The sequence below is a fragment of the Phascolarctos cinereus genome, unplaced genomic scaffold (assembly GCF_003287225.1).
Source record: "Phascolarctos cinereus isolate Bilbo 61053 unplaced genomic scaffold, phaCin_HiC Scaffold_2;HRSCAF=192, whole genome shotgun sequence".
Lineage (NCBI taxonomy): Eukaryota > Metazoa > Chordata > Mammalia > Diprotodontia > Phascolarctidae > Phascolarctos > Phascolarctos cinereus.
Genome location: NW_027555625.1, coordinates 376001748 through 376013981, shown reverse-complemented (window position 1 = coordinate 376013981; position 12234 = coordinate 376001748). Strand labels below are relative to the sequence as shown.

At 39.4% G+C, this 12234-nt stretch overlaps 1 protein-coding gene across 5 annotated transcripts in view; it reads left to right on the top strand.

Moving 5' to 3' along the window:
- The window catches only part of NR3C1 (nuclear receptor subfamily 3 group C member 1), a 136841-nt gene that overhangs the window by 90168 nt on the left and 34439 nt on the right, over positions 1 to 12234 (top strand). For 4 of the 5 annotated variants that reach the window (XM_021004996.2, XM_021004994.2, XM_021004995.2 and 1 more), the window contains exons 3-4: positions 168 to 334; positions 8210 to 8326. In XM_021004996.2, coding sequence (XP_020860655.1) covers positions 168 to 334; positions 8210 to 8326 — 284 coding nt within the window. The remainder of the gene's footprint in view (positions 1 to 167; positions 335 to 8209; positions 8327 to 12234) is intronic. The other variant, XM_021004997.2, reaches the window with a different exon arrangement.

Here is a 12234-nt window from a genome sequence, read left to right as displayed (position 1 = left end):
CCATAGTGTATCGACTTTTCTCATAAAAATCTCAACTACTCTTCATCCCACAAAACAAATGTCCCCAGTGGTCATCTTTTGATCTGATAATGGAAATGCTATGCCTGACATTGCTATTCCATTAAATATTCAAGAACTATGTCTCTCTCTTCTTCTCACTTCTTTAGCCCTGGAATGAGACCAGATGTGAGCTCTTCTCCATCCAGTTCCTCCACAACAGCGGGACCACCCCCCAAACTCTGCCTTGTTTGCTCTGATGAGGCTTCAGGATGTCATTACGGTGTCCTAACGTGTGGAAGCTGTAAAGTGTTCTTCAAAAGAGCAGTGGAAGGTAGTATGTGTTTTGAAGAGTTTTTTTGGTTTATTTCTCATTCTTATAAATAGCAGCTTGAAAATAATAGGTTATCACTGGCTATGATACTTGGAGGACCAGGTCTTCTCCATTAGCTTCATGGCCAGTGATTTCTGAGAGTGATGCATTTCTTCTGTCCCAATTTGGTAGAAACCAGTAAATAAATTAACTCTGATCAATGTGGTGTTTGGGTTTTTTTAAATTAGTAACTAATGTGTGGCTCTGTGTAAATATGGGAAGGCCCAGAAGTCACCCCTTGGAAGGGAAAGTTGAAGAGAAGATGGAGGGGGAAAGAATCAGTTGGTTATCAAGCATTTATTAAAAACCTATGTGTGGGGGCAGCTAGGTAGTACAGTGGATAGAACTCCAGCGTTGGAGTCAGGAGGACCTGAGGTCAAATCCAGCCTCAGACACGTGATACTTACTAGCTGTGTGACCCTTGGGCAAGTCACTTAACCCCTATTGCCTCACCAAAAAGCAAAACAAAAAACAAAAAACCAAACAAAAACCCTTTGTGTGGGGAAATAAAATGTTGGAGGGGATATTGAAAAATTGGATAATTAGGGGAAAGGGAAAAGAACTTATATGTTCTAAAATGTTTATAGCAGCTCTCTTTATGGTGACAAAGGACTAGAAATTGTGGGAATGTCTGTCAATTAGGGAATAGCTGAACAAGTTGAGGTATATGATTGTGATGGAATATTACTGTACTGTAAGGAATGATGAGCTCAATGATCTTAGAAAAACATGGAAAGATTTGCACGAAATAACGAAGAGTGAAGTGAGCAGAACCAAGAGAACATTGTATACAGTAACAGCAATATTGTTTCAAGAATGACTTTGAGCAAATAAATTATTCTATTATAAACACCCAAATTGACCATAAAGGACATATGAAGAAAGATGCTATTTGCATCCAGAGAAAGAACTGATAAACAGAAGTTTGTATAGAATAATTTTATATATGTATACCTATTTGTGTCTAATGATGGACAGCTCTAGGGCAGAGGAGGGGAGAAAAGGGGAAAAAAAAGAAATTTACATAACTATTGTATATTTAAAAGGAATTGCAGGTTGTACATAGTAGATTTACAGTTTCATGTACAATCTTTTTTATTATACTATGTTATGGAAATGCTTGTTTTATTCCATAAATTAAAAATAAAATAAAGTTTAAAAATTATTTTTTTAAAAAACCTATGTGCCAGGCACTTAAAATAGGTATTGGGGATATGAGTACAAAGAAGGAAAGAATCCCTTCTCTGAAAAAAGCTTGCATTCTAATGGAGGAAAAAACAGTCTAAACATATGCAACATAAATATAAAGAGAATAAATCCGAATATACAAAGTAGCTAACATAAAGCAGTTTGGGAGGGAGTGCACTAATAGTTGCAGAGATGAGGAAAGGTTTTATGCCGATGTGTCTTGAAGGAAGAGGGAGGAAAAGGGTAACAAGCTTTTATTAAACACCTACTCTACACCCGGTACTACACTGAGTATCTTACTGTTATTTCATTTAATCCTCACAACAACCCGAGGAGGTAGGTACTATTATTATCCCCATTTTATAGTTGAGGAAACTGAGGCAGACAGGTTAAGTGGCTTGCCCAGAGTCACACAGTGAGTAAGTGTCTGAAGTCGGCTTTGTCTTGACTCCTGGCCTGGCACTCTATCCGTTGCACCACTTAGAGATTCCACAGTCAGTCAGTCAGTATACATTTAACACCTACTTATGTGCTGGGCACTATGCTCAGCATTGAGGATACAAGTACAAACAAAACCAAACTCAATCCCTGCCCTCAAGGAGCTTACAATCTAATGGGGAATGACAATACACAAAAAGAAGCTAGAATGTGGAGTGGGGAAAAGGTGACCAGGCGGGTGTATTGGAGAGTTCCAGAAAAGTGTGAAAGCAGGGTAGCTGGCAAGAAATGGCGAGAAAGACTGCTGAGCCCCTTCTTTTAATAGAGGCGCTGGAGCCCAAGGCCCTGCCCTCCAGTCGTAGGGTTCAGTCAGAGGAGCAGAGGGTACTGATAGCGTGTGAGTACCAGGCAGATCCAGTCTTGCAGCTTGAGATTTCCCAATGATAAGACAGAGGTAAGGAGGGAGTGTTTCAGGCATAGAGGACAGCTAGTACAAAGGCATGGAGATGGGAGACAGAGGCCAGTTTGCTTATGAGGCTGAACACAGAGGTTGGAGCCAGGCAGTGAAGTTATGTGTGTGACATTTAAAGACCTTCACGATGTGGCTTCAGCTCACGTTCTAAGCCCATTATTCGCCTTTGCTCCAGCCAGATTAGGCTACTTGCCATTCCTCATACACATTTCATCTCTCCTCTCTGTGCCTATCCACAGGCTCCTTCTCATGCCTGGAATGTGCCATTTCCCCAGCCCCACATCTTAGGATCCCTGACTTCCTCCAGAGCACAACCTCCAGGAGGCCTTTCTTGATACCTCCCATTGGCTCCTGCCTACTTCCTCCCTGCCAAAAAAATTACCTTATATTTATTTTATACATATTTTGCATTACTTATGCACGTGTAGTTTCCCCCAGGAGAACATCAGCTGAGGTCAGAGCACGTAGGCCGGTGCCTAGCAGACACAGTAGATATTTCATAGATGCTTTCTGATTGATGTGAGTAATTGGGAGGAGTGGGTGAAGGAAAGAAAATTCTCCCATTTTCTTCTTTAGGAAGGAGCAAACAAACAAAAAAAAGGATCCTACTCACTGAGAGGAAAAAATATTCCCAAGTGGAGGAAACAGTATTCCAATATAACATAATTGCAGGGAATCCATGCAGTATAATCAGATAGCAGAAGGTTTCAGCGGCAGAAAAGGTTAGGAGATCAAATTATTGTGGTACCTTTCATCAGCAATTGCTCTTGGACTCAGGGTCAAGATCACTGAGCTGATCCCCTAGAGGTTAAGGGATTTCACTATGTCATAATCCTAGGCTGTACCCTTGAGGTGGCCTATAGCCTCACATGATACACCACCACAGAGGATAGTGGGAGAAAATGTAGGCAGTTACAAACCCATTCCCCAAGTGCAGAAACAGTCAAGGAAGAAAGAGGTCCCCTTGCAGCGGGTCACTAGGAATAGCTTCACAAATAAAAGACACGTTGTTTCACATCTAGTGATGAAGAGAGGAAAATTCTTAAAATTCCATTGTTGCCTCTGAGTACTCTTGGAATAATTACATATTTTAATGGTTGTGTAAAGTAACTGGTAAACAGTATGGACTGAATGGGTGATCTAAAGCTCTGGTAATACTCATTAAAAAAAAAATAACGTCATCCATTCATTCACAGTCTTAGAAGGATTATTATTGTTTGGCCACAGTTCTGTTTGCATATTCTTGAGAGCTAGATGAGTCATCTCTCTTCCTTTGCTTAGATTTCTTTTTTAAGTATTGTAAATTACAAAATTATCCATGCAGGTCCAACCTAGACTTTGGGTTATAGACCATTCATAAGTAGCTACCTGTCTATTTTCCACTTTTGAGAAGTTAAGAAGAGGGAATATATAACAAAGGATTTATGTTGAGAAGGCACAGGAATTACTCTCCCACTACTTATATTTTAATGTTATTATTAATATTAAGATAGGAAATGGATAGAAAGCTGGTCCCGGAGTCAGAAAGACCTGGGTTCAAGCCTTGTCTCTGACAAATCCTGGTTTTATGAGCCATGGGGTGAATCACTTAACCACTAGTGCTCCAGGCATCTTTATAAGACCATCAGTTAGAGAAGAGTTATCTGTCTGTCTTGATAGATGAAGTTTTCTTGCAAGGAATTTCCCAAACCAATGAAATCACTAATTCAGACCAAGAAATTCATGCACATGTGCATGTGTGTATACATATGTGATTAATATATTCATAATTAGCCCACTACTTACTACTCATCATCATTGCTATGAATAATAGGTCCATTTTTACTGGGTTTAGTCACATGGCGTCCCACTGGGCATTGAACCTAGGGTGAGAAGCTCTGAGTTCAGATTCCTAATTGGTAATAGTAGTAGCATTGGTTATATTGTAGATATATTAATATTGATCATAATTACTATTACTAATAATGACTCATTTATATTGTATTTTAGGGTTTCCAAAGTGCCTTCTTTACAAACTTGGTGAAGTCCATAATATAGTTGCCATTACTCCCATTTTATAGATGAAGAAACAAAGGCTCAGTGACTTGCCCAGGTTAAGACCAAGTAAGTGTCAGTCAGGTCTGTAGCTCAGGTCTCTGTTTTCAAAGCCAGTGTTCATTTCACTAGCCCGTTGGTTAGGTTCCCTGCCTTAGAAAGAGCCTGTCTGGATAGCTCCTTTTCTCTTTTCATAGCTTTTTAAAACATTGGAATACGAGGTTCTGTGTGTATACACATGTATGTATTTGTACAGTTAGATTAGGTGATAAATGAGAAATGATTAAATGAAGAATATTTCTAATAAATCATTTCATTTCAGGGGAACCCATTTCCTTTTCTGTAAGTGAGGGTTTAGATAAAGCTCTCAGTCTCCTGTCTACCTTTAACCTTCTAGATCCTGTGAGATGATCTTTAATCATAAGCAGGGTTGGTTTATTTTTTGGTTTTGGTTTTTATTTGTTTTAGAGGTTCTTTTGTGGGAGGAGTGGTTCCCAAACCTTCTCCAAAAAGCCACTTTTCTATAAAAACATGTCCTTTAGTGTCAAATCTGTTCAGTGAAAGAATCATCCAGAAAGATACAAAGTAACCAAGTAAGGAAGGTCGATGAAAACTCTCATCTTGAAGGGAATGGGAATGAAAGCTGAGTCACAGACTTTTGAGGACCTACTTAGAAAAGTCCTGAGATTTAGCTTGGATGCTCATTGGGCTCTAAATGCAAACTGCTACAGGTACTTTAGGTGGTCACCCTATGTTAAAAGTGTACATGGGAAATATTGGAAAAATTGGAAATTGGAGTCCAAACTAATTTAGTAAATTTAGTCACATAGAGCCCCACATAGCTGGAACTTGGAATTTTTGTGCTCAAAACAGATATCACAAACCACACCCTCAGCTGAGGGATGCAGGGATGGACCTTTTGCTTCCCAGTTGTTTAGTATAGTAGTTTCCCATTTTGACTTACTCTTCCTATCTAGAGGCTTGGCTTTGTTCTTTCCTTGCTGCTGAAACAGCATGGAGCAGTGGATAGAGCATTGGACTTGGGGTCAGGAAGGTTCAGATTCCTCCTCAGACACTACCTGGGCAAGTCATTTAATCTCTCTAGGCCTCTGTTTTGTCACCTGTAAAGTGAAGAATGCAGTCTTGATGGCCTCTGACATCCCTTCCCATTCTAAATCTATGACCCCATAACTTCCAGTACTCTCCAAGGTAGAACCTTGGGGCAAAATCCAAGCTTGCCCCATCCTGGTTCTAGCACTGTAGTGAGGAATTTAACTACTTCTAAGTGGTGATTAACACTGATCACTGTTTATCTTATAAATGTGACCAATGCATTGAGCAGTTCCGTATTTATACAGCATAAGCATAGGCGATCTTTGGTCTCTGTTTTCTGACATGGAGAAAAAGCTATGAATTGGGCTTTGTGCCCCTTCCTTCCTGCTATTCTGTATCTCTATGCATGGCCACACGCCTCTCAACCTTTATGCTTTTACATGCCTCCTGCCTTCATTCATCCTATTTCCTCTGCCTAGGAAGCTAATGTAAGATATCCTAAAGGCAGATTAGTGTCTGAAGTCATCCTTTATGGTGGTTATTTTGAGAAAGAGAGAGACAGACAGACAGAGAGATTAGATGGCAAGGTGGAAGTCTGCCCTGAGAATTAAGGAAGACCTTCAGGCATAGAATCATAAATTTAGAGCTGGAAAAGACCTTAGAGACCATTGATTCCAAAACCTTTGATTTAGAGATGAGGAAACTGAAGCCCAGAGATTTTTTAATTTTAATTTAAAAAATTTTAATTAAAAATCCGTTTTCTCTCTCCTCTGACTTCCCCTGGGGGGAAAAAAAGAAATAAAGAAAACCTTTGTAACAAATATTGGCCATGTCCAAAAAATACATATCTCATTCTGTACCTTGAGTCTGTCATCCTCAGGAAAATGGTAGAATGCTTCATCAGTCTTCAGGAATCATGGTTGATTATTGGGTGATCAGAATTCTTAAGTTTTTAAAAGTTGGTTGATTTTACAGTGTTGTTGTTATTGTTTAAGTTGTGTTCCCCTGGTTCTGTTCACTTCAGTCTGTATCAATTTATACAAGTCTTTCTAGGTTTCTCTGAAACTATACATTTCCACATTCCTTATAGCACGGGTATTCCATTACATTCATATATAACTTGTTCAGCTGTTCACCAATTGGTGGGCACTCCTTTAGCTTTCATATCTTTGTTACTGAAAAAAAAAGGCTGCTATAAACATTTTTGTAATTATTGATCCTTTTCCTCTTTCTTTGGGTTACAACCCTAGTAGTCATATTGCTAGATCATGTACAGTTAGTAACTTTTGGTGTATAGTAACAAATCACTTTCCTGAGTGGCCGGACTGGTTCATAACTCTACCTGGACAATGCTGTAATGGTGTGGGAGGAAGAAAGGATGTGGGCCTAGTAACTTGCTTGCCTTACAGTACAGAGTCCCTCTGCAATCCTCTTCTGGATGCTTTCGATAGCATGGGCTCTCCTACTGTAATGGTACTTTTGGCAGAGTGTAACTCCCAATGAGGTCAGACAGCTTTCCTCCTTCCCACCCCCAGTAGTTCCCCCAACTCCGGCCAAAGGATTCCAGCTGGCTACGGCTGGGTCAGGGAAAAATCGACAAGACATTTTTTCCTCTTTGACTTGCCTTTGTTTGTTTGCTTCCTGTGGCTCAGCCTGGGGCATGTGGCTCTAAAGCTTTGGTTGGTATGGGCAATAAGGGGAAAAAGTGAAAATTTTAAAAGGATACTCCTTAAGCTCCATTACCAGATCTTCACAGCAAAATGCAGGGCTAGGAGAGAAATTTAGCTAGTCACTTTTCTCAACAATTCTTGGATTGCTTCATCGGCCCACATCTATCAGAGGTATTTGTATGGGAGTGCCAGACAAAAATCCTGGGGGTTGATACTTTGACAGTTGATGGTAAATTGATCAGTTAATATCCCGAAGGGTTTGCAACGGTGAGCACATTTATAAGGTGCATACAGTGGTTCATGAGATCAAGTCTCTGATTGACCCATCATTGCCATCAGCCTCAAAGCATAAGACTAAATATCCTTTTTTCCCCTCTGGTACTATATTTAAAGATAGAAATAGAAGTATCTGTTTTGTCTATACAATATTGAACTAAAATTTCAACTTACCATTGGAGAGTTTCACATTATAGTGAAACCAGGTTGTAAGACCACATCATTTACAAGTGAAACTTGAACAGCTCACTTGACTTCCCTGGGCGTCATTTTCTTCACGTCTAAAAGGAAGGAGTTAAACTAGATGGCCTCTAAGGGTCCCTTCTAGCTCTAAATCTATAACTATTATATCTAAATTCTATTATCTTATTATAGTAATCTAGAGCAATTTTAGTTTCTGGAAGTTTTTTTTTTTAAGGATATTGGACTTTTAATGAGGTCAATTAAAGGCAGAAGATATCACTTTTTTCTTTTTCTTTTTTCTTCTTTTTCTTTTTTTTAATTGTTAAAAGTTTAACATCAAGTCTTCCCAAATCACCCCGGCAAAATTCAAGTACTATATTGTGCTAAATTTAAATATACCAAATTCCCTCTCCCTACTCCCCCTGCAAAAAAAGAAAAACCAGCAAAACACAGAGAGAAATTTAGATGCTATCCACAAAAATAAGAAGTATTTTAATATTCTTTTTTCTTTCTTTCCTTCTATAGGGCAGCACAATTATCTTTGTGCTGGAAGAAATGATTGTATCATTGATAAAATTCGAAGAAAAAACTGCCCAGCATGTCGTTACCGAAAATGTCTCCAAGCTGGAATGAACCTAGAAGGTAATTTAAAAGACTTGAGTAGATTGTTTGCCTCTGAATCACAGAAAAATGCATCCGTTTGCTTTGTAAGATGTGAGTAATCAGGTGTAGTGTCTTGCTATCTTCAAAATAGTTGAGTCATTATAGGGCGTTCTTGACCATAATATGCATACTATTGCCTGGCAGAAGTACAGATTTTTCTCTTCTTTCTCATTGTGGGTCCTATTCTGCCTGTTTAACAGACCTGCGCACTACCACAGTTTTATCTACATGTTCTCCTTGTACAAAGGGCACACTCTTTGCATTCACTGTAGCCGGACTGGAAGATGGGAAGGGAAATTATGCCATATGGGTGTTATAGAAGAAAACAAGGCATCCTCTTTGTCCCTTTTGTGCCTCTGTAAAGCTTTTGAATGGAAACACTCTTCTATCAAACATGCATTTGTCATTTTCTTTGTCATGGCCTTTTTAAGAATTCTAGTTCCTAAATGGTCCCTTTATTGGGGGAACGTATAGTCGTTTTACCTCACAAGTCAGGGTGGTTGATGAAGTGAGTACTGGTGTGGAGATAGCTTGGCACAATGGAAAGAGAATTGGCTTTGGAGTCAGAGGACCTGGGGTTTGATTCCCATTGGTCATATTTCATATAGAGTCTGGGAAAAGTCCCTGGGTCTCATTTTCCTTGTCAGTAAAATGAAAGTATTGTTCTAGATGGTCCCTGTTCCCTATCTTTTCCATTTCTATGAGTTTTGTTGCTCTCATCTTCTTATAATAAAAAGCCTCTAAAGTGAAAGATAATGCAGCTTTATTTTTCAGAACATTGTAATGTATTATACAGAAAGTAGCATTTTTTTCATTTTGGGAGTGTTGGAGATGCAGCTCGGCTTGAGGTTGGAGGTTCCTCAAAGACATGATTTGTAGATGTTAAATTAAGAGCTTTGCTTCTCAAAAGTTTGCTTGCCCTAGAGTGAACAGAAGTCTGAGGGGAGAAGCGACTTGACCAACACTGACCAATCACCCCAAGTACAGAGTATGGTGGGAAGGCACTGAGGAACATCCAGAGGATTACTAGAGTTGTAGACTAGACGGGCTGGGACTGAAATGTCTGTCGTTTTGTGGATCATGACTGCTTGCCACTGTTCTGTTAAATTTTGGTAAAGGGATAGTATCTGACTGCCATGAAAGATGTATCATGTTTTGACCCAAAGGGGAAAATTTTTAAACAAAAACGATGCCCCTCCTGTCTGGAATACACTGTCTCCTGGCTTCTGCCTCTTAGTATCCTTTATTTCCTTCAAAGCTCAGCTCAATACCACTAAGGCCTTTCCTGATCCCCCAGTGCTAGTGCCCTCTATTTCTCACCTCCCAAAAAAACTGAACTGTATTTTTAATATACCTTTTTATGTACTTACATCTACACATATTGGCTCCCTGATAAAATGCAAGCTCCTTGAGAGTAGGGACTGTTTAATTTTTGTTCTTATATCCCCAACAATTAGCACAGTGCCTAGAATATAGTAGGTGATCGGTAAGCTTGTTAATTGAGTAAGTAGGAATAATTCTGTACTTACATTTAAAGAGATTGTAAAGCTATTTAGTTAAGAAGTACAATACATTCTGACATTTTTCAGTGAATAGGCTTAGCCCAAATAGGCCAAGAAGAGAGAGATAAAGAAGAAAAAGAGGGAGGGTGGGACAGAGAGAAGGAGGGAGAGGGAAGAGAGAGAAGGAAGGAGGAGGAAGAGAGAAAGAAGGGACATACAGAGGGAGGGTGGGAGGGAAGGAAGGAAAGGGGAGAGAGAGAAGGAGGGAGAAGAAAGAGGAGTCAAAGAGAGAGAAGGGAGGGAGAGAAGAGGGTAAGAAGGGATAGAGAAGGAGGAAAGAGAAGAGAAAGAAAGAGAGAAGAGGGAAGAAGAGAGAGAGAGAGGAGAGGAGGGAGGAGGAGAGGAGGGAGGAAAGAGAGATTTAAAGGTTCATTATCCCCAGGAGAGTCTCTCATATCCAGAATTTGTTGAACATACTGTGTTGATACTTCCTACCAACTGAATGACCTTTATTGAACTTATTTGGTAAAACATTTCAAAGAGGAAAAAAAAATTACCCTGGAAAATAGCCTCTGTCCTCCACTAATATCATTTAGGCGGTGATCTAATTAAAAGGAGCCCTGCTTTCAAAACGATGTCAGTAATACCCAGAAGGGTGTGACTCCATATTGTACAACTGACATAGAAAGCATGTAGTTGATACTTCCCTCCCCACCCTCCCCCAGACAAGGTAGTATACTGCAAGAATTTTTCTCCTGGGGAAAAATGTTTAGCATTAGCAGATTCTAATTGTGTATTTAAAGTAAATAACAAATAATATCAGCAGAACAATACAGCTGATTTGGTGTTCTCTTTGGGAGTTTGGTTTCCCTTTGTTAAAAGTAGGTTGATGGAGTGTGACTTGTGGGCAGAAGCTCTTCCACAAACCACATCTGTCTTCCTGCTTTATGGAAGCACCTCAGATTATTTGAGCCAAGCAAGTTTTCAGTCAACCTCTTAGTCACTCCAGCCCTGTATTCAGAGCCAATAGGGCAGAGTGCTGGCCTTGGAGCCAGGGACCTGAATTCAGATCCCACCTCTGACACAGACTAGCCAAGTGACTGTGGGCAAGTCGTTTAATCTCTCAGTTCCTGGAGGCAAATCTTTAAGAAGATAAAATTTAAAGTAGTTGCATATCTGTATCCTTGAATGGAGTTCCCACCCTAAGAGTCCCCAACATTAAATGGGCTTGACATTAAAGAGCTTGACAACAAAAAATTGTGGCTGATTTTGTTTTGAAGTTATTCAAGTGGAAAGATAGCTGCCCACCTAACGTAACTGTTCAGAAAACTAGGCAGGTCAATTAACAAATTAAACTGGGGAGGGGACTTCTTGATCCACAGGAGACCTTTTTGATTTTGGAAATATTGATAGATATTGCTAACTTACTGTGCTTGGCATGTGCTAGGTCTCCTGCTAAGGTAGGTGTGTTCTTTAAATAAATTCAACAAGTATTTATCTGTAATTATAGCATAATGACTTAAATTTGCAATACATATGTTAGCTCATTTGATTCTTACAATACCCCTGTGAGATATGTGGTATTATTATCCCCATTTTACAAATGAGGAACTGAGGCCAAGAGAGATTAAATGACTTACTTGCCGAGGGTCAGGTCATACAGCTGGCAAGTTTCTGAGACAGGGTTTGAACTCGGGGCTACCTGACTGCACATTAACTTCATCCACTAGGCCATCTAGCTCCTTCATTAAGCACCTATGTGCTAGACTACACATATAAAAATAAAACAGACATTTCAAACTGGAAATCCACCAGACTTTCCTCAAGGAATTTATATTCTCTTGTCAGTCTTTGCTAGTCAGTCTTTATGTTAACAATTGTGTGATGGGGCAACAGTTATGTGATAGAGGGAGTTAATTTTTAACACAATATCTGTACTATGTCCAAATAGGGATGAGGAGGTTTCATAAGGAAGGTCTTCAGTATTTTGTCATAAATGGGTTTTATCTGTATACCTCTTTGTTCCTGTCACAGTGGCATTGTCCTCATACCTGAAATGTTTCATCCTGGCCTTTCTACTTTAACTTGGATAATCACTTTTATTCTCAACGAGCTTCCAGACAAACCCTGCCCAAAATGATTAATTCACTACTATGATTTCACATTAGGAAATTCTGATGGCTACTACTGAATTAATTCTTATCCTACATAAACAAATCATTTTCAAAAGAACCTAAAATCAGTAGTATTTGTATGGGACATTCCTTTGTAGAAAGAGACATTGTCCAAAGTTGAAGGAAATTTTAGTTCTAGCTCATGTTTATATAGTACATTAAAGACTTATGGGGCAGGTAGGTGGCACAGTGGATAGAGCACCGACCCTGA